The sequence below is a fragment of the Dipodomys merriami genome, unplaced genomic scaffold, assembly GCF_024711535.1.
Source record: "Dipodomys merriami isolate MVZ:Mamm:240054 unplaced genomic scaffold, mDipMer1.0.p SCAF_34, whole genome shotgun sequence".
Lineage (NCBI taxonomy): Eukaryota > Metazoa > Chordata > Mammalia > Rodentia > Heteromyidae > Dipodomys > Dipodomys merriami.
Genome location: NW_027204937.1, coordinates 15,425,695 through 15,448,360, shown reverse-complemented (window position 1 = coordinate 15,448,360; position 22,666 = coordinate 15,425,695). Strand labels below are relative to the sequence as shown.

The following is a 22,666-nucleotide window of genomic DNA, read 5'->3' as shown; positions in this document are numbered from 1 at the left end:
TGTGACACAACTCATTTTCCTATTTATGTATCTCCCACATGATTTTAGAATTATTAATATGAAAACTTATGGGAAAGGCTGCTATTGTATGTAAAATGAATTTTGTAAAATGATTTTTACAGATATTGAAAATGAGCCAAGAAAATATTGAAATATTTGAAAATGATTTATCAGAAGAGAGAGAGAAGAGAGAGCAACTGATAACCAGTTTTATTTCTATACAGAAGGCTTTGGAAGTTGATAGTGAGGTATTGCCATCTCTAGATGTCGTTTTCATCCTGCTTTCCTAGTTTAGGAATTGTATACTATCATTTAATTTTAAAATATAACTGTGTATCCTAGTTTGGGCTAACTGTAACCAAATTATTTGGGTATTATAAGCAAACATCACAAAAGGAGTGGCTTAACCAACAGGGATTCATTTCCTTGCCATTCTAAAGGCTGAGAAGTCCCAGAACAAGCAAGTACAATGCCCAGTACAGTGCCTGGAGAGAGCTTCTTCCAGGCATGCAGGCGGGCACCTTCTGCTGGGTCCTCATGATGGAAAAGAGTAGGAGTTTTTCCGTTTCTTCCATGCAGGCCCCAAACTTATCAGTTTCCGCCATCCTTAAATTTTCATTTGACTTTTATCATCACTTTCTTGGCCTTTGTCTCCAAATACAGGGAACTATGGTTTCAACATAGGAATTTTTAGGACATACAGCTCAGTCCCTTTTTTTTTTCTTTCTTTTTTTTGGTGGTGGGGCTTGAACTCTGCGCCTGGGTGCTGTCCCTTAGCTCTTTGAGCCGCAGCGCCACTTCTGGCTTTTTTCTGTTTATGTGGTGCTGAGGAATCCAACCCAGGGCCTCGTGCATGCGAGGCAAGCACTCTACCACTGAGCTACCTTCCCAGCCAGCAGCTCAGTCTCTTGCACCCCAGAATATATATTTCTAGTAATAATAGGTTAGTTCTGTTGTTTCCTCAAATTGAGTCTCAGCACTAGCCAAGGGGTTCTTTAAGTAGCAGATGTTTGGTGGTTACAGTGTTGGTAGCATCAGGGCTTGTCTCCTTTAAACTTCCTGTCATGTCACCTTGGAAAGATCTATCAGAAGACTCAATCAGCCTCAACTTTGAGGAAAGACCTCTGGAACTAAGCTCATGGACTCAAGGTGACCAGTTTAGAGGATAGTATATGATGAGCTTACAGAAATTTTCAGGAAAATGGGACAGAACACCACCAGCCTGCTTCCTGTCGTGTGGAGAGGCCACACCCCACCTTCTTTCCTTTTTGCCCATTGCGATCAGTATTTTTCCCTCCTTTGATATCAGAGTTGTGGGGAAATACTAAGCAGCTACTCTCCTGAACTAAGTTTTGTATAACCTTTTGGCTATTGGACACTTCCGATTGACTCCACCTCTTGACTGTTTGCCAATCAAATGCCACACATTCCATGTAATCAATGTAGGATTTTAAGGAAAACCTGTGCCTAAAGTGTTTTTGTCTCATATGTGAAAAGAAAAACCAGAGGGCTAGAGGAAAACTGAGTTGATTTAGGTCTTTGGCTATACATAGTTAAGAAAGGTAGCACAATTTACACCTAAGAACAAAGAGTCTAGAGTCAGACCAGGCATGAGTTTGAAATTTCAGCTTTCCAATTTCCTGGCTGTGTGCCTTCAGGCAGATTGACCAAGTCTCTGAAACTTAGTTTCAATAACCCTGTTCTAGGGGTGTTTGCAGATAAAAAGTAAACAACACAGTAATACATTGTATGAAAGGCAAAAAAATAAGATACATTTGTTTTGGCAGTACTGGAGTTTTGAACTCAGAACTTTGTAGCTTGTTGGTAGGCAGGCTCTTTACAATTGCCTTTTTTGCTCTAGTTATTTCTCACATAGGGTCTGGCATGTTTTATCTGGCTGGCCTTGAACTGTGCTCCTCCTTTCTCTACCTCTGACACAGTGGGATCACAGGTGTGAACTACCATACCTCAAGATGTGTTTGTTGAAATGGAGAGGTGCTACTAACTTTCATCTTGAGCTGGCCTCAAACAGCACTCTTCCAGATCTCTACCTCCTGAGTAGCTGGGATTATAGTTGTCAGCCACTTGTCCAGCCTAAGATGCATTTTTGTTTGGTTGATTGCTTTGAATAAATTTTGAGTCTTACTGACATAACAAAAAACCAGAAATACAAGCATACAGGTAATTTTCATGACAAGAAAACACAATTGTTTGCTTTAGTTTCTTAAAATTACTAAGACAAAGGACTATTTTTATTTTAGCAAACTAAGATATATTTTAAGATGGATAATATAACTTTTTTAGTGTAGAAGCTACTAAGCATTTTACCTGTATAAGCCTTACTTAAAACTGGAAGGACTAGAAAGCCAAGTTTTTCAGCCTGTGAATAGTAGAAAATTAAGAATGCTCAGTTTCATTAATACTTAAAACAGCAAGAAAAAATGACAATATGAAAATTAAATTTTAGAAATGTATCCCATAGGGAAAATAGTCTTGTTCTATAAAATATCTTTATTTCTTAATCAGGAATTCCAAAAGTCAAAGTCAGAACTGAAATGCCTTTATAAGGAAATCCAGCATCTTCCAGAGGCAGCAACGGGCAGAGACAAACTTTTAATAGCATATGACCTGCTACAAAGAGAGAATTCTGAATTAGAAACAGAGGTGAGACTAAATGCCTTAGCATCTCAGTGTTTAACACTCATGTTAAAGAAAATTCACCTTCAGTCAGAGGTGACTTGAAAATTCGATTTTATTACTATTAAAATGAAATATACATGGTGTGGGTTATGAGTCAATATTTCAGGATAAATATGCAAACTTTAGCCAATACTTGACACTTAGTATTTATTCAAAAGTGCTTTATGTGGAGCCAGCTTTCCACCAACCTAATTTTTTAGTGTATTTGACAGCATGTAATGGGGGTGGGGGTGGGGGGGCGGGAAGGTCCAGAATACACTTTTACTGCCTGAGAGGGGAAAACTACACGTAGGCTTTTGTCTGTGGAACCTTATCAGCAAGTAAAGTCACCATCGCATGTACAACTAAAGGACCAGGTCTCCCAAAATGTCACGGGGAAAGTTAATACAGAAGATAAGGTGAGGGAACCAGATGCAATGGCTCATGTCTTTAACCCCAGCTACATGGGAATCAGAAATAGAATCACAGTATGTAAAAGACTTAGCAAGACCCTATCGCAAAGAACAAGCCAAGTATGGTGGAATCTATCTGTAATCCCAGTTATGTGGTAGGCAAAGGTAGATGGATTGTGGTCTGAGGGCTAACCTACCTCAAGCAAGATCCTGTCTGAAAAATAACTAAAGCAAAAAGGGCTAGGCTGGCAAGCACAAGAACCTGTGTTCAAACTCCAGTACTGACAAAAAAAAAAAAAAAAAAAAAAAAAGGAGGGGGGAGGAGGGAAAGGTGTCTCAAGTTTTTTCATAATCTGACTCCTTCCTTCTGGCATTGTTTCCTCATCTCCTCATTTTGTAGCATCTACTCCAGCAGAACCACTATCCTAAACCATTGCCGTTGAACACAAGGCTTCCAGGCTTAAAATGTCTAGTGCCCCTTCTTAGCCCACCCCATCTTCCTGCCACCCAAGGCCAGTTCAAGACCCACCTTCTCCGCTGTAAGTTAATTACAGTCCGTAGGGTTGGAGCAGATAGAGGTATGAGATGATGGTCTGTCACACCCTGTAGGTTCTCTTCAGACCACTGAAGTCTTAAAACCAAACAAAGGCATCCCTTAGAGTCAACTTCAGTTGTTTGTAGGTTTAACTCCATTGTGCAATTACTACAGCAACTTTCTCTTTCCAAGGGAGGCTTCCTTCCCACAATACTGTGATGGAGATCCGTCTTCCTTCCTGTTCCAACCCACGCTGTCCACTTTGGAAGGAGTTTTCTCTCACTTTATGTGAACATGTAGAGTAAACTTTGAGGAGAAGAAATCTTCAAAAACTTTCCAAAAGTAAAGCAATTTTTTTAAAAAAAACATGTTTTTCTAAATTATAAGACTGTGGCTCTTCTTGCGCTAAATTTTCCTGGGAAGCTTATTGGAAGGGCAAATTCTTATTTCCTTCTGTGACCACTGAGTCCACATTTCCAAGTTGGAGCTGCAAACCTAAGGTAGCAGTTTAAATAAATTCCCAGAGTGCAGCTTTTGTATGCTAAAATTGGAGAACCACTATAATACTTTGAGAGCCTTTAAAAGTTCAATTAAGTGTTTTTCAAATAGACTGGGAAAAAAGGTGTTCTTTGTAATATGTATCTAACATTCTTCTTGATGCTTTCTCAGCATTGTATTACTGTTGCATGAATGATGAGTGATGTACATTTAAGATGTGAGAACAAAAATATGTGGTATAGTAACATAAATATGTTGCATACTACTAGTAATATACTAGTAGTATGTGGTGCATATATATATATATATATAGTATGTGGTAGTATAATGTAAAATGTGTTTTATAGTAGTATAGTAGTATAGTATAGTAGTATAAAGCTATTGATTACAACTTGTTGCTTGTTAAAAAGGTCTAGAACAAAAATGTCAATACCAGAAACCAACAATACCTTGTTTTTGTTTGTTTAAATTATGGGCTTTCATATGCCCATGGTTAAAAAAAGATTACATTATATAACAACTACAAAGCATTAAATTGGACTGTCAGTTATATATTTATTTGGTTTAATTATTCAAGCCAATAATTAAGTGCTTAAATAGAATCAGTAGAGCATATAAAACAGAATATTTGCCTTTTTGCTTAACTTTACAGGTATTGACGTTTTCACAAGAAGTGGAACAATTAAATCATTTCATTGTAGGGGAAAAAACTACAACTTCTAATTTAATTACAAGTGAAAATCCCTATGAAGATATGGTGTCTAGTGTACCAATTTTGGAAGTAGAGATTCAAAACCCAAAAGAAGAGAGAAAGGAACTCTGGTAAATTGAGAAAAATCCTATATCACATTAATTTGAGGGTTACATTTTATTGGGCTTGGTCATTATAACAATTTGGCTTTTCCAAGAGATGTGGCTGGAAACTAGTGTTAAGCATTCCTTGAGTTTTTCTGTTGATCTACTATTACATTTTGAAACTTTCCCTGTTGCTCTTAAATGTAATATATGAATCACTCAGAGTTGCACTCACCTGTAATTCCAATAGCTAGGAGGCTAAGGCAGGAGGATCATAAGCTACAGGCCAGCCTGGGCTACACAGCAAGTTGTAGGCCAGCCTGGGCTACACAGCAAGTTGTAGGCCAGCCTGGGCTACACAGCAAGTTCTAGGTCAGCCTGGGCTACACAGCAAGTTCTAGGTCAGCCTGGGCTATGCAATGAGACCCTCTTCAGAAAGAACAATGTATTAATTTTTTATTGAAAATTCAGGAAGCACAAAAAAGGGGAGATTATGAATACCTATAATTCTCACCAGAGAGAGGCCTTCAGTTTTCTTTTTTTTTCTCCTGAACATATACATGTATTTTTATTTTTAAAAAGTTTTTTGGGTTTTGTGTGTGTGTGTGTGTGTGTGTGTGTGTGTGTGTGTGTGTGTGTGTGTGTGTGTGTGTGTGTGTGTGTGTCGGTGGTGGGGCTTGAACTCTGGGCCTGGGCGCTGTCCCTGAGCTCTTCAGTTCAAGGCAAGCACTCTACCACTTGAGTCACAGTGCTACTTCTGGTTTTCTGGTGGTTAATTGGAGATAAGAATCTCAGGGACTTTTCTGCCCAGGCTGGGTTTGAATCCTGATCCTCAGATCTTAGCCTCCTGAGTAGCTAGGATTACAGGATATGAACTACCGGTGCCCAGCTTACACAGGTATTTTTACAATATAACTGAGACTATACCCTAGTGGCTTTCTCCCCTGCTGTTCTTATTTAACATTTTATCTAACCTTTTTCTTTTATTAAATTGTTTAATCTTACCCCCTTAATGCTTTCTGTTTCTTCACTGATAGTATCTTTCACACACACACACACACACACACACACACACACACACACGAGGCTTTTTGTCAAATGAACTATTCTGTCTTGGCCACAAAAACTACTAGATACACCAAACTCGTTTGTGTCGGTCAATGGTTAAATTAAATAAAAGGAAAGAATAGTCAGGTACCATAGTTTATGCCTGTAATCCTAGCTACTCAGGAGGCTGAGATCTGAGGATTACCGTTTAAAGCTAGCCAGGGCAAAAAAAATCCGTAAGACTCTTATCTCCAATTTACTAAAATATAAAAGTGGAGCTGTGGCCCCCACTAGTAGAGCACCAGTCTTGAGTGAAAAACATAAAGAACAGCATCCAGGCCCTGAGTTCAAGCCTTAGGACCCATACACCCACACCCACACCCACACACACACTCACACACACATTCACACTCACACTCACATAATGATGTTATGACAATTACTGCATTTTAAGATTGGTTCTTATTAATTATCACAATTCATTAATTGTTTGCAGTTATTCAAAGAATCTGAACATTTTTCATGACATTTGATCTTCATTGCCAAATTGTCTTCTTAAAGAATTGGGGAGCTAGGCACTGACTGGTTGCTCACGCCTGTAATCCTAGCTACTCAGGAAGCTGAGATCTGAGGATCTCAATTCAAAGCTAGACCAGGTGGAAAATCTATAAGACTCTTTTTTTTTTTTTTTTTTGATCCAGTCGTGGGGCCTGAACTCTGGGCCTGGGCGCTGTCCCTCAGCTCTTCAGCTCAAGGCTAGCTCTCTACCACTTGAGCCACAGCGCCACTTCTAGTTTTTTTCTTTTTGCTTATGTGGTGCTGAGGAATCGAACCCAGGGCCTCAGGCATGCAAGGCAAGCGCTCTACCACTGAGCCACCTTCTTATCTCCAATTAGCCACCAGAAAATCAGAAGTGGCACTGTTGTGGCTCAAGTGGTAGAGCACTAGCCTGAGCTGAAGAGCTGAAGAACAGCTCCCAGGCCCAGAGTTGGACAGAAAAAAAGAAAAAAAGAATTTAGGAACCAATTATAATGTATGAAGCATGTGATACTAGGTTTCAAGGCACCTAAAACCAACTTAAAGCTCAGTGAATAAAAGGTGGAGTTTTTGTCTACCATACGCAAAGCCCTGAGTTCAATCCCAACATTGGATTCGATCCTAACATTGAAAAATGAGTGTGGTGCACTCATATGTGTGTGTGCATGTGTGTATATGGCATGCTTGTGTTCTTGCTCATTCAAGGTACCTCCCTCCTCTTGTTTCTGTGGCTCTCAGTCTCCTGGCTTTCTTCTTCCCTCTGGCTTCTTGACCTCTTCTGCTTGTCCTTTTGGCACGATCTTCTTTGTCTCCCTTTGCCCTTCTCCATGTTCCTCTTACTGAATCCCAACATTGCTCATGCTTTTTTCTCAAGCTGAGTCTTCACTTCAGACATGTCCCTAGTCTGCTCCCCACCTTGATTCACCAACCACTAGTGTCATCTGTGGTTATTGTTCTTCTTTACTTGCTACATTTACTAGGTGACAATGGTATCCATAGGGTTTATAAATCTCTCCAGAATCAATCCTTGCTCTAGTCCCTGTTATTTACCATATGAGTTAGGATATCACTCTCTCCTCTGGTTTCCTTGACTCATGCCATCCACATGGTCTTTGTAAAGCTTCTGGGAGTTCACACATCTGATTGCTTAAATAGTCCTGGGACATATTTGCTTTTCCCTGTTTGGTTTGTGGTGGTGGTTGTTCTTGTTTTTATCCCAGTCCTAGGCTTGAACTCAGGGCCTAGGTGCTACCACTTAGCTTTTGTGCTCAAGGCTAGCATTCTACCACTTAACCACAGCTTCAATTCCAGCTTTTTGGTGCAGTTAATTGTAGAAAAGAGTCTCACAGACTTTCCCGCCTGGGCTGACTTTGAACCATCATTCTCAAATCTCAGCTTCCTGAGTAGCTAGGGTTACAGGTGTACAGCCACAGACACCTGGGTTTTTCATTCTCTTATATACACTAGCTCTCTTTCCTCCAACACTCATTAATACATACAAATATTTATACATTACTACTTTTACTTTTGTCTGTCTTGGGCCTGCCCATTCATCAGACTTAGTCAAATCACTGTTCATTTATCTTTCTCCTTTAATTTAATCTCCTTTGTCAGAGATTAGCTTATTGTAGCCCTAATACCTAATGCCCAAGTACCTAATGCTTTCTTAGTGACTTTAAACTAGCTTTCTCACTTGTGTCTGCCCAGCAAAACACTAAATGTTGAGAAATTCAGATTTATCATTTGTTTCTAAACAAAGATCAATGGTGAACCAACTCCTTGAATGCAGTTTTAAAAAAAGAAAAAGAAAAACTTAATTTGTTTTTAATGCTTGTAAAAACAAGATAAGCACCAGTAGCCCACACCTGTAATACTACCTACTCAGGAGACTGAGATCTGAGGTTCACAGTTTGAAGCCAGCCTGGGCAGAAAAGTCCCTGTGAGATTCTTAGCTCCAATTTACCACCAGAAAACTGGAAGTGATGCTGTAGCTCAAGTGGTAGAGTGCTAGCCTTGAGCAAAAGAGCTCAGGGACAGAACCCAGGCCCTGAGTTCAACTCCAACCACTGAAAAAGAATAACTGTTCTGCTGAAGGATTCTTTTTACAAAATGTCATTGCAGTTTTGCTTTTTTCTTCCTATTCTGCTATAGTAACAAGTGTTTTGATAGTTTTTTATTATTGTATTTGCATCAAGTCTTGAATCAGGAGAAAGTAAGCAGAAGGACATTGGAGAGAAATCAGTGAAGGAGGAGGGCATTTTCCCAAGAGAGGGGCAGAAGGAGGCACAATCACAGCACAGTACAGACTGGAAAGATGAAGGACACGCGATGGCAAGGCCTGAGGAAGCTGAGAGACTTGGAGGAGATCTGAACCTTCAGTCTCAGAGCTGTGGGGACAGTTCAGATGACAGTACCACCCAGGTAGGTGCTGTGAACCTGTGCTGCAGATCCATTCCCTCCAATTAGTTACAGAGATCAATATCATTTTTAACCATCACGACCAATCGTCACCATAGCCTGAATAGTAATAAAATAACAACCATCATCTGAACCAGGCCCAACAGTTGATTCACTTTATTATAAAAGCATTCTGATATAAAAAGTGCTGATTGACAGTTCACCTCTGCTTAGGATGGGTACCATATTCCCTATTCTTTTTTTTTCTTTTTTGCCAGTCCTGGGGCCTGGGCACTCTCCCTAAAGCCTCTCTGTGCTCAAGGCTAGCATTCTGCCATCTGAGTTACAGCACAACTTCCAGCTTTGTCTATTTATGTGGTACTGAGGAATTGAACCTAGCGCTTCATGCATGCTAGGCAAGTACTCTACAACTAAGCCACATTCCCAGCCCCTCCCTATTCTTTTTTATTGTTATTATATATAGTTACATTATATACAGAGTGGACATTCCCTATTCTTGTTGAGGGCCTTAGTGTACAAAATATTTCAAACTGGATTATTTTAAATACAGCTTTTGCGTTTACTATAGATTTGCTTTCAGGAAGAGAGAGGAGAGAGAATCTGCCATACTCTATGTTTACAGGTCTGTCTTTATTATACAAAATAAGTTCTCTCCCATCCAACTTTCTAGAAATTATTTTGAGATCCACAGAAGAGGGCTATTGTACTCATAAGTAAATCACTGATGTGATTCAGCCATTTGGCTGATAACATCCACTTGAAAAGTGAATCAAGCTGGTTACTGGTGGCTCATATCTGTAATCCTAGCTACTCAGGAGGCTGCCTTTAGTCAGCCAATAATAATCACCTATGATGTGTTAGGTCCTATTTTAGCAATATGAACAAGGTAGATGTGGCAGGTTTCTGCCTTTGACTCCAGCTGGATGGTTTGTGCTTTCATAGGGCCTGTCTCTTTCCACCTGCTCAAGTCAAGACTTTTCACAGAATTCCAGGTAAAAGTCTAGAGCTGCAGGAGCACTGTCATGGAACACTGAGGTTTCTTGGCCAGATGAAATTTTCACCCGAGGATGTTTGAGTGAAGAATCTGCAGTGGCTTCCATCCGCTTGAATCTGTCCTCTGTCATGGAGTTTGGCATGTTTGTGTACATGTCAGATGAGCTCAGAATGGTTAAAGAGTAGCTGGAGAGCTACATCACCTCTGAAGAAGATGGTGATGCTGACTCTGGTCAAGCTACAGTTCTAAAGCAGTTGCTGTCTCTCTAAGAGAGGATCTTAATGAAAGGATGTCTAATATCACTGCTGCTGGTTTGGGTGCTGGGGCAAGTCTGCAGTGCCTCTCTGTGCTCAGCATCCTTCCTCTTTGTCTTCCAAGGTTGCTTTCTTATAGCCTCTCTCCCCCATGGGATATGTGCAATGGTGTTGTTTATCCTGGGTCAAGGACACATCTCTGAAAAATTGAAGGAAAATAAAATTAGCTTATTTTTCATTTTTAAATACAATTATTGGCATAATTTGCATGCCATACAACATTAACATTTAAAGTGTACACTTCAACTGTTACTATTAAATTTACAGCGTTTATAGCCATCTCTATGATTTTAGAACATCTTCCTCATCTTCTTACCTCATAAAAGTAATCTTATGCCAAGTGCCAGTGGCTCATAACTGTAATCCTAGCTACGCAGGAGGCTGAGATCTGAGGATTGTGGTTCAAAGCCAGCCCAGGCAAGAAATTCTGTTAGACTCTTATCTCCAATTAACCATCAGAAAACTGGAAGTAGTGCTGTTGGTCAAAGTGGTAGAGCACTAGCCGAAGCAATAAAGGTCAGGGACAGCTCCCAGGCCCTGAGTTCAAGACCCTTGGCTGACAAAGAGAAAGAAAGAAAGAAAGAAAGAAAGAAAGAAAGAAAGAAAGAAAGAAAGAAAGAAAGAAAGAAAGAAAGGAAGGAAGGAAGGAAGGAAGGAAGGAAGGAAGGAAGGAAGGAAGGAAGGAAGGAAGGAAGGAAGGAAGGAAGGAAGGAGGAAGGAAGGAGGAAGGAAGGAAGGGAGGAAGGAGGGAGGGAGGGAGAGGAAGGAAGCAAGCAAGCAAGGAAGCAAGGAAGGAATTTTGTATTAACTAATAGGCATCCCTCCATTCCCCCCCCCCCGCATCCCCACACAACCATCAATCTTTCTGTCTCTGTGGGTTTGTCTATTCTGGATCTGCCATACACGTGTGGAACCACACCATATGTGACCCTTTATGATGACTACCTTGCATATTGCATGTTTTCGAAGTACTGGGTAATCTCATCATTCCTTTCCATGACTGAATACTTTGTATCAAAGTCTTACAATATTTTCATTCACCAAGTCATTTGTTGAACATTTGTTTATTGTAAACAATAATGCTATGACTATCCACAAACATGCATAGCTTTTCATGTATTTTAATTCAATTACATTAATATCTAGGAATACATTTTCTGGGTCGTATGATAATTTTATCCTTAATATTTGAAGGAAATGCCATACTTCTTTTTCCCCTCAAAGACTACTTGGTGTTGTATCCCTACCATAAGTACGGTGTTTCAGTGTCTTCTTAACCTGCCAACTGATACTCATAGAGGATAATTGGTTTAATGAACTGTTGGTTGATCCAAAAGAGACCTCTGGCTAATTACTGCTCTCTTACTGGTAGCATTACAGGCTACTGGTCATAATGTAATGAGTTGTTGTGCAGTAACATTCTACCAGCAAAGCAATTTACTGGCAGGAAACTAGAATCTTTGTGTTGGCTGCTTGACTAGCTGAGTAGCACCTTGACAGAGGACTTACTAGCAAGTGACTGGACTGGAAAATGTACATTGGAAAGATTTTCCAGTCTGCAAAACAGGCCAAAACTCATATGCCTTTGTCCATTGGTAGAAATGGTACTTCCCTTGTACGTCTGTTTTGATATGTTAAATGGGTTCTAACCATTGAAAATGCTGATTACTGATTAATTGTTCAAAGCTGTTAATGGTTAAATGAGCAGCCAGAGTGGTGATGAAGGCATTTCATAGCATTTGCAGTCAAAGTAAATCTAAGTGGAGGCAATCAGAGTAAATCTAAGTAGTATCAACAGTAATGGTAATATTACTGAGTGCACATTCAGTGTCAGGCATCCTACTAAGGCCCTCTGTGTGCTAACTTACCCTTCCCTTTATCTACCATATATTATTATTATCCTGATTTTTTCATAAGGAAATGGATACTTAAGTACCCTTTCTAAGACCATCAAACTAATAAGTGGTAGACTCAGAATTGAAACCCAGATGTATCTAATTCCAAAGACTGGGTTTCCTAGTAATTAGATTTTAATCCTTTAAAGACTTTCTGTAGGGATCTTAGAGATTTGTAGCTCTAGAACAAGGGGATTCAGATTGCCTTTCTGATTAAACCAAAATAGGAATTGAAAGACTAACAGGACTTGGGGAGTTCTGTGCTGCTTTTAATATAAGCAAGATAAAATTAGAATAATGACAGACTTTCCAGAAAATCATGGGCATAAATATACTAAAGCAGTAGTAAGAAAATTTCAAATATATCTCATCTCTTGAATTATTTGTGTGCTTACCTCTTGTAAAAAATTCAAATGACTAGTCTTTTAATTAAAGTAGTTTAGGGGCTGGGAATGTGGCTTAGTGATAAAGTGCTTGCCTAGCATGCATGAAGCCCTGGATTTGATTCCCTAGTACCACATACACAGAAAAAGCCATAAGTGGTGCTGTGGCTCAAGTGATAGAGTGCTAGCCTTGAGCAAAAGAAGCTAAGGTACAGTGCCCAGGAACTGAGTTCAAACCCCAGGACTGGCAAAAAAAAAAAAAAAAGTTAAAGTAGTTAAACTGAATGGAGGGAACTAATAAAAGAGTATGTTCAGAAATTCCCAGCCTTATTAAGTTATGGCTGTCAGTAAATATATAAATTGCCAAGCCTGGTGATACACAGGTTAAATGAGCAGCCAGCGTGGTGATGAAGGCATTTCATAGTGTTTGCAGTCAAAGTAACTACAGGAGGCTAAAGCAGGAAGATTGCTGGAGTGAGGCCAGCCTGATACATATAACAAAAGCCTTCTCATAAAACAAAAGCACCTAACAACAAAAACTTGAATGTAGGTGGGCACTGGTGGCCCATGCCTGTAATCCTAGCTACTCAGGAGACTGAGATCTGAGGATCGCAGGCAGGAAAGTCCGTGCTCTTATCTCCGATTAACCACCAGAAAACCAGAAGTGGTACTATAGCGCAAGTGGTAGAATGCTCGCCTTGAGCTGAAGAGCTCAGTGTCAGCGCCCAGGCCCAGAGTTCAAACCCCATGACCAGGAAAAACAAAACAAAAAAAATAGCTTGAATATATTTGTGGTATAGAGTGTGATGCTTTGATGCCTGTATATACTGTGTACTGATTGCTCAGGTAATTTGCCTATCACATACTTATTTTGTGCGGGAGTAGTGAGAACACTTAAGATCTACTCTTTTAGCAGTTTCCAAGCACATATTATTAGCTGTAGTCACCATGCAGTACAATAGATCTCTGGTACTTTTTCAGTACAGTGAACTGAAACTTGTGTCTTCTGACTCTCCCCCACACCTAATTACCCCGCCATTCCCAGTCCTCAATGCCTGTCACCAACTGTTCTACTCCTTGCTTCTACAGGTTTGACTTTTTTTAATTCCACATATACAAAGACCCAGGTAGCATTTGTCTTATTTGTGCCTGGCTTATTTAACTTAGCCATGTGTCTTCCAAGTTCATCTATGTTATGGCAAGTGTTAGAATAACCTTCTTCTGTAAGCTGAATAGCTTGCACCGTGTGTTTATATTTACCCCATTTTCTTTATCCACCCATCAGCTGATGGTCACTGAAGGATAAAGTTTAACATGGGGTTTGGCAAAGATTTTGTTTTGGCTATGACCTCCCAAAGCATAGGTAACAATAGCAAAAATTATTAAGTGGTTTTATATCAAACTTTAAAGCTTCTTTCTGCTTGGCAAAGGAACAATCAATATAATTCAGAATTTAGGAGTTGGGAGAAAATATTTTCAAATTATATCAAGTAAGAAACTAATATCCAAAAAATGTGGAACTCAATAACAACAAAACAACCTGATTTAAAAATGGGCATAATACCCAAATTGACACTTGTCAAAAAAAGACATGTAAAAAGCCAATAGGCAGCTGGGCACAGGTGGCTCACACCTGTAATCCTAGCTACTCAGGAGGCTGAGATCTGAGGATTGCAGCTCAAAGCCAGCCCAGGCAAGAAAGTCCGTAAGACTCTTATCTCCAATAAAACCACCAGAAAACTGGAAGTGGTTCTGTGGCTCAAGTGGTAGAGCACTAGCCTTGAGCTAAAGAACTGAGGGACAGCACCCAGGCCCAGAGTTCAAGCCCCACGACCAACAGCAAAAAAAAAAAAAAAGCCAATAGGCATACATATTTTTAAAACTTCATCTTCACTAATGATTAGAGAAATGCAAAGGAAAACCACAATGAGTTATCACTTCAATGAACTATTCACTCCACTGAAAATGGTTATTCTCAAAAAAAAATTTGTTGGTGAACATATGGAGAAAAGGACACTTTTGTACACCATTTGTGGAAATGTACATTAGCATTATGGAAAATGGTATGAAGATTCTTCGAAAAATTTAAAATTTACCAAATAATCCAGCAATTCCACTTCTTGGTATGTATCTCAGGAATTTAAATTAATATTTTGAAGAGATAGCTGTACTTATGTCTAATTGTGCCACTTTCCAGGATAGTCAACTTAAGTATACAGCAGTGAACAGATAAAGACAATGAGGTATCATACAATGGTACGTAGTGTAATAGTATGATCTGCTGTTTATAATATGCAATGAGGAAGTGGCACTATGGCTCAAGCGGTAAAGCATATTAGCCTTGAGCTGAAGAGCACAGGGACAGCGCCAAGCCCAGAGTTTAAGCTCCACGACCGACAAAAACAAAACAAAACAAAATATGCAATGATATATTACAGCCTTAAAAGGATGTGTTGACTAGTAACTGGAGAAGGATCATCAGGTAGTACAAGGCAAGTGATGAAGAAGGCTACATTGCTAAATTTTCTTTGTTTATGCCCTCAGGCAGACAGATACACACACACAGAAATATGCCCTAAATAAGTAAATAAAGTTTTGTCCATGCTTCAGTTGCTTTTCGTGGATATGAAAAGTTAGAAGATTGTTTATGCTTCTCTGCTTTTGTTCCACAATTTCTTTAGTATTTTTGGTATATAAAAGTTGTTAAATTCTGCCTGGCACCAGTGGCTCACACCTATAATCCTAGCTACTCAGGAGGCTGAGATATGAGGATCACGGTTCAAAGCCAGCCCAGGCAAGAAAGTCTGTGAGACTCTTATCTCCAATAAACCACTAGAAAACCGGAAGTGGTGCTGTGGCTCAAGCAGTAGAGCGCTCACCTTGACCTGAAGAGCTGAGGGACAGTGCCTAAGCCCAGAGTTCAAGCCCCACGACCAACCAAAAAAAAAAAAAAAGTTGTTAAATTTATTAACATTACTAACTAGCCATAAATATGAAAGTAATTTGTGGTAGGGAAGCTAGCTCCAAAAACATATATATGTGAATAAACACATTCTGACATTATATGTTTCTTTTATAATGTTTGCTTTAGTATCTATTGTCTGGAGAAAAGCTAAAATACCAGCAGCAAGATGAAGTACAACAACTTCGTCAGAATTTGCACCGGCTTCAAATTCTTTGCAGCTCAGCTGAAAAAGAGCTTCGGTATGAGCGAGGAAAGAACTCGGACTTAAAGCAACATAATAGCTTACTGCAGGAAGAAAACATTAAGGTAACTCAAGTGGGAACATCCTTTGTCCAAAGATCTCATCCAGCCCTGGGAATATGTGTATTACAGTTCCTTCACATTGGCCAGCCACTGGTGACTCACACCTGTAATCCTAGCTACTTAGGAGGCTGAGATCTGAGGATCATGGGTCAAAGCCAACCTGGTAGGAAAGTCTGTGAGACTCCATCTCCAATTAACTATCAAAATACTGGACTAGAGACATAGCTCAAGTGGTAGAGCACCAGCCCTGAGTGCGTGCACGCGCAAACACACACACACACACACACACACACACAAATTCCTCAATAGTATAATTCATCATAGGATTCAAGAATTAGTGGAAAAATTCCTCCTTTAACTTTTTCTGGATAAATAGGGACAAAACTCAGTCATTTCTCTTCTGCTTGAGCATACATGATATTAGTAAACAGGAAAAAGTTTAAAGTGATGCCATCTATTTAAATCATTATCTTAATTTTTATCACTTACTAAATTTCAGTGACCTAGGCTAAAACCCTGATTGTCCTGCCCTTGTTGTATATCACTAGATTTATTTATCCTTAACAAATCGGTTCAATCAATGTCACTATCAGTACAAAGGTTCACTTCATGAGGACAAAGTTGGTTTTCCTAACATAAGCAACATGTTAAAAGGAAATCCCAGTCTGGGAATGTAGCTTAGTGGTAGAGTGCTTGCCTAGCATGCATGAAGTCCTGAGTTCCATTCCTCAGTACCACATAAACTGAAAAAGCCAGAAGTGGCACTGTGGCTCAAATGGTAGAGTGCTAGCCTTGAGCAAAAGAAGCTCAGGGATAGTGCCAGGCCCTGAGTTCAAGCCCCAGGACTGGCAAAAACAAAAACAAAAACAAAGGAAATCCCTCAAACATGTTTGTTTTAAAAATAATCTAGGTAGAGCTTCCATATACAAATTTTCTGAGCCATAAGGCTCAAAATGAACCATTGCATCAATAGACCTTCCTTTAATTATGGTTCAACTCTCTATATTAGAGACTTAGTTTCTAGAAGTCCCTAAAGGTTCTGGAATTCAACATTTTACAAATAATAACTGAATAGAAGTTTCCAGGTTATATAACCACTTACCTAGGAAAGGTTTCAACCAGATTCCTCACTTAGTCTAAAAGGGGTAAATGCACCCAGGGGGAGGACTGCCATTTTGAGCCTCTTTGCTCCTGTTTCTAGGGTTGCTCCTCTTTCCCTTTTCTTCTTTTTCTTTTTTTTTTTAATGGCCATGGGCCTTGAACTCAGGGTCTGGGCACTGTCTCTGAGCTCTTTTGTTCCAGGCTAGTGCTTTACTACTTTGGGCCACAGCACCACTTCGTTTTCTGGTAGTTAATTGGAAATAAGAGTCTTGCTGGCTTTGAACTTGGATCCTCAGATCTCAGCCCCCTGAGTAGCTAAGATTACAGGGCTGAGCCACTGGCCTGGCAAGACTTGAAGTTCTTATGGCCTCTCCAGTCATTACTCAAATCTACTTTTATAGTATAAAACCCATCTGGAAAACATGTAGATAGCCAGGCTCTAGTGGCTCATGCCTATAATCCTAGTTATGGTTCAAAGCCAGCCAGGGCAGGAAAGACCATGAGACTTTTATTTCAAATAAACCACTAGAAAACTGGAAGTGCCACTGTGGCTCAAGTGGTAGAGCACTAGCCTTGAACTGAAGAGCACAAGGACAGCACCCAAGCCCAGAGTTCAAGCCCCATGACCGACAAAAAAGAAAAAAATTCATGTCTAAAGTATGTACTACCTGGCACTTTATGAGAGAAGTTTACCTTCACAAATCTATTGAGGGAAATGGTTCTTATTTGAAAAATGACATAAAAACAGAAGAGGAGATGTGGCTTAAGTGGTAGAGTGCTGATCTTGAGTAGAAAAAGCCAAGCAAGAGCGAGGCCCTAAGTTCAAACCCCACTACCAGCAAAAAGAACATGAAGGAGGGAGGAAAGAGGGAGAGGGGAAGAGAAAGAGAGGGAAAGGTGGAAGGGAAGGGAAAAGGGAAGGGAAAGGAAGGGAAGAGAAGAGAGGGGAGAGAGAGAGGGAAAGAAGGAGGGAGGGAGGGAGGGAAGGGAGGGAGGGAGGGAGGGAAGGAAAGACTGGGCACTGGTGACTCAGGCCTTTAATCCTAGCTAACTCAGAAGGTAAAGATCTGAGGATTGTGTTTTGAAGCCACTCTGGGCAGGAAAATATGAGACTTTTATTTCCAATTAACTATCAAAAAGCCATAAGTGGAGCTGTGACTCAATTGGTAGAGCCTAGCCTAGAGCAAGAAAAGCTCGGAGACAGTGCCTAACCCATGTGTTCAAGCCCTAGAGCAGGCAGAGAGAGACAGAGACAGACAGAGACAGAGACAGAGACAGAGAGAAAGGTTCTTTGGTCATAATCTGTAGGGAAGTATAAAGGAAAACAACAAATGCTTATTTATCTCGATCTAAAAGGAAGGCCTTCTTAAAAATTCTGGTATTTCATTATCATCTGAATAAACTTCTTCCCTACCCTCTCCAGTCATGAGTTTTATGGGGCCTTTTTTTGGAGGGGGCAGAAGTTTATTTGTTTGGTTGATGGGGATCAAACCCAGTCCTCATTTATGCTAGGCACATATACCATCTCTGATTTATATTCCCAGCTTCTTCTTCGCAAGTTTTAAAATATTGATTATATTCCCTAAACCTTTGTAGTTATGTAGCTTTAAATTTTTAAATATGTCTCTTCAGATGACAGCCTTTTACCTTTTCCTTCAAAGATATTTCTTAGATCATCTTAACTCTGAACATATTCAAGTAATACTTTATCAGAACTACTCAGATCAGTATTCAGTTTGCAGGCAAGCCAGACATAAAGTTAATGAGACCCCATCTCAACCAACAAGCCGGTCATGGTATTTTATCCAGCCATGCAAGAAGCATAGGTTGCAGGATCGCAGATTGAGACTACCATTGTGGAGGAGGAGCAAGACTCTAAAAATAACTAAAGCTAAAAATGGCTGGGGGTATGGCTCATGTAGTAGAGCACCTGCTTAGCAAGCATAAGATTCAGAGGTGAAGCCCCAGTACTGAAAAATAAAACTTACACAGACCATGATGCCTTACATATGATTGATACACTATTAACATTTGTTGACTCAATGAACAGTCTTTCAGGGTTCAAATCTTTCTGATGGTGCCTGACATGTCAGCAGTATGATCTACAATAGTTACCTTTCATTGACTCCATCTTTTATAAACCTCCCTTCACCCTTGAAGAGCCATCTTGTTATAAATGAGGGAATGATTCAAGGTTGTAAACCTAATAAATAGAATCCAAATTTAAGCCCAAACAACTAATATGGAATTTCACACTCAGAAAAAGCATCAAGTCAGGCACCAGTGGCTCACGCCTGTAATCCTAGCTATTCAGGAGGCTGAGATCTCGGTTCAAAGCCAGCCCGGGCAGGAAAGTCTGTGCGACTCTTATCTCCAATTACCACCAGAAAACTGGAAGTGACACTGCAGCTCAAGTAGTAGAGTGCTAGCCTTGAGCTGAAGAGCTAAGGGACAGTGCTCAGGCCCAGAGTTCAAGCCCCCACAACCAACAAAAAAGAAAAAGGAGGGTAGGGAATGAGGAGGAGGAGAAGGAAGAGGAAGAGGAGGAGGACCACCAAATGTAGACCTAGAGTTTAACAAGTTGTAACTTTAACTCCTCATACACTCACCACCCAGGGCTGCCAGCCTATACATTTTCCCATCTCATACCACTGCTTTGCCACCTTGGCATCAATCATTAAGCTCCTCTGCTTTACTTCATAGTTTTGCTTCCTATGCACAAATCCCACACAATATAGTTTAGCTTTTCCATGTGTTTTATTGCCTGTAGTACTGGATCAAACAACAAGCTTCATGCATACTAGATAAGTGCTCTTTCACTAAGCCCACACCCTAACCCCTGCCCATTTAAAAATACTTTGCAAATATATCAAGTATGTTCATCTTGTGCCTGTCCTTTTATGATCAGTTCTGTGTGCAAGAGCCACCCGTGTTGTAGTGCAGAGCCATTGCTCTCTCATTTTGCTGTACAGTATACTATTCTATTGTAGGAAAATATACATTATTTATATACTTTCCCTGTGTTTTGTGGACATTGTACAGGCTTCCCACTTTGTGATATCATAAAGTAGAGCTTTAGTAGGCTGGATGTCACTCTGCCAACACTGAGACATTGTACTGGATCTTCTTCTTGCTGATGAATATACTCTGGAAGCACACATCACCAGCCATAACAGTGTTTGCACCAGTGCTGCGGTATTTGATCATTCCAGCATTACCAAGATACTGAATATTGGCTCCATCACTAACAACCATAGACTCAAGCCTTGGCCTGTCTTACTCTGTGGAGTCAGTGGGCAATATATTGTGAAAGGATTTTGAATCCTCTCTATTTACAATAAGAAGTTCAGGTTTCATCATCTTGAGCCAATCCAGTGCTTCAAAATTCCAACACTTACCTATCTTTACTCACTAATGATAGGAAACATTTTGCTCCTAGAGCACAATTTCTTCTTTTCTACATACATTCACTTCTGTTCTATATAATAAAGTGGTCAATTTTACATGTTGGTTAACATTTTTGAAGATGACATTTCTCTGAGTAAGAGAAAACATTAATGCAAAGTGAGAAAGTGAGCTGAACACTGGACACTCAAACAGCTTTTACCCAAGCAGCTTTCTATCCATGCCTTGGAACTGAGTATAAGAGCACATTTTTCAGATATACTCAGTTAACAAATGTAAGACTCTGCCTTGAATATCATGATCAATGAAAGCAGTTGATTTGAAGTATTCATAGAATACTGTCTATGACCACAAATATGTATTTCTCTAGGAAGAGAGGTAGTGGAATGATTGCATCATAGCCTATATATTACCTAAATGCTTTTTTCAAGTTTTATCTTTCACCAATAGCGCATGAAGGTTAGCATTGCCCCGCATCCTTACCACTTCTTGGTACTATCAGCCTTTAAAGTTGTTTCTGAACAACATCCTATTGTATATATAATACATTTTCTTTATCCGTTCATCCATTGGTGGGTACCTAGGCTATTTCCATAGCTTGGCAATTGTGAATAGGGCTGTAACAAAAATGTAGCAATGAAGGCGTTCTATAGTATGCTGACTTACATTTCTTTGTATATATGCCTAGGCGTTGTATAGCAGGATGATAGAGAAGTTCTGTTTTGAGTTTTCTTAAAACTTTTTGCTAATCCTGGGGTTTGAACTCAGGACCTGGGTGCTGAAATAGGCTAAAGCTTTACCACTTGAGCTACACCTCAACTTCTGGCTTCTTTGGTGCTTAATTGGCAAAAAGAGTCCCATAGACTTACCTGTCTGAGCTGGCTTTGAACTGAAACATTCAGATCTCAGCCTCCTGAATAGCTAGGATTAAAGCACCTGACTATTTTTAGTTTTTTGAGGAAGTTCCATTCTTATTTCCATGAGGGCTGGGCTAGTTTACATTCCCACAAACAGGGGCCCTTTCTCCTCTACATCCTCACTAGCCTCTGGGTGGGGTGAGGTAGAATTTTGGGATAATTTTGATTTATATTTCCTTTATGGCTAAGAGTGTTGCATTTCTTTATGTATCTATTAGCCATTTGTATTTCTTCTTGTGAGAATTGTTACTCAATTCACTTGCCCCTTTATTGATTCGGTTTTTGTTCTTTTGGTGTTTAATATTTTGACGTCTGTCTATGTTTTCAATATTATCCTTTTCAGATGGGTAGCTGATAGAGACTTTTTCTCATTTTGTAGACTATCTCTTCCTTGTGGTTATGGTTTTTCCTTTGGTGTGCAGGAAGCTTATTTAATGTATTCTGTTTGTCAATTCTTGCTCCTATTTGCTCAGCTATTGGAGTCCTATTCAGAAAGTTGTTACGTAAGCCTGTATCTTCAAGTGTTTGCTTTCCCATAGGAGTTTCAAAGTTTCATGTCTTAGATTACTCTTTGATCCATTTTAACTTTATTTTTGTATAGGGAAAGAGGTAGAGATCTAGTTTCAGTCTTTCATATGTTGAAGATTCCAATTTCCCTAGCACTTTTCCTCCAATGTATATTTTTTGTCATCTTTGTCAGATGCCTGTTGCTGTGTGGGTTTATTTCTGTAAGTGGTAACCTTTCAAAAATTTCATTTTCTAACTATTGCCAATATATAAAAATACCAGGGTTTTTTTCTAATAAAAACTTTGTAAGGCTTTTTATGTCATGTGTTTTCATTTTATAATTTATGTGTCGCTCATTTTCTGTAAAAGCAAATCTATCATGTGAGAATAAAAATAATTTTCTTTTGTCTCTTCCAAATATATGATTTTCATTACTGTTTCTTATTTCTGTACTGGCTATTGTAATAGTAACAAGAATTGGTGAATGTGAGCATCCTTTTCTCAGTCTCAATCTCAAAGTAAGATTTCATCAGTTAGTAAGCTTCCAGAGACTGGCCAGGGGTCAGTGAGCCCCACCTGTAATCCTACCTACTCAGGAGGCTGAGATCTGAGATTAAAGTTTGGATGGTTGAGGAATAGCCTGGGCAGGAACATCTGTGAGACTCTAATCTCCAATTAAAACAAACAAACAACAAAAAAAAAAACCTACCAAAAAACTTGGCTCAAGTGATAAAATGCTAGCCTTGAACAACAACAAAAAGATCAGGGACAGCATGCCCAGGCCCTGAGTTGAAGGTCCACAATGGCACTAATAGTAGTAGTATTAGTAGTAGTGTAATGTTTTTGGCTAGAAATAGTGGTGCATACCATAACCCTAGTACTTTAAGCTGAGATAGAAAGATTGTGAGTTCCAGCTAATATTAAACTCTGTCTCAGATAGATAGGTAAATAGATGGATAG

At 39.6% G+C, this 22,666-nt stretch overlaps 1 protein-coding gene across 6 annotated transcripts in view; it reads left to right on the top strand.

Moving 5' to 3' along the window:
* Nucleotides 1–22,666, top strand: part of LOC138803460 (coiled-coil domain-containing protein 30-like) — a 103,235-nt gene that overhangs the window by 41,409 nt on the left and 39,160 nt on the right. For 4 of the 6 annotated variants that reach the window (XM_069987505.1, XM_069987500.1, XM_069987499.1 and 1 more), the window contains 5 exons: nt 123–248; nt 2,527–2,664; nt 4,778–4,947; nt 8,700–8,925; nt 15,600–15,779. In XM_069987505.1, coding sequence (XP_069843606.1) covers nt 123–248; nt 2,527–2,664; nt 4,778–4,947; nt 8,700–8,925; nt 15,600–15,779 — 840 coding nt within the window. The remainder of the gene's footprint in view (nt 1–122; nt 249–2,526; nt 2,665–4,777; nt 4,948–8,699; nt 8,926–15,599; nt 15,780–22,666) is intronic. The other 2 variants (XM_069987504.1, XM_069987502.1) reach the window with 1 other exon arrangement.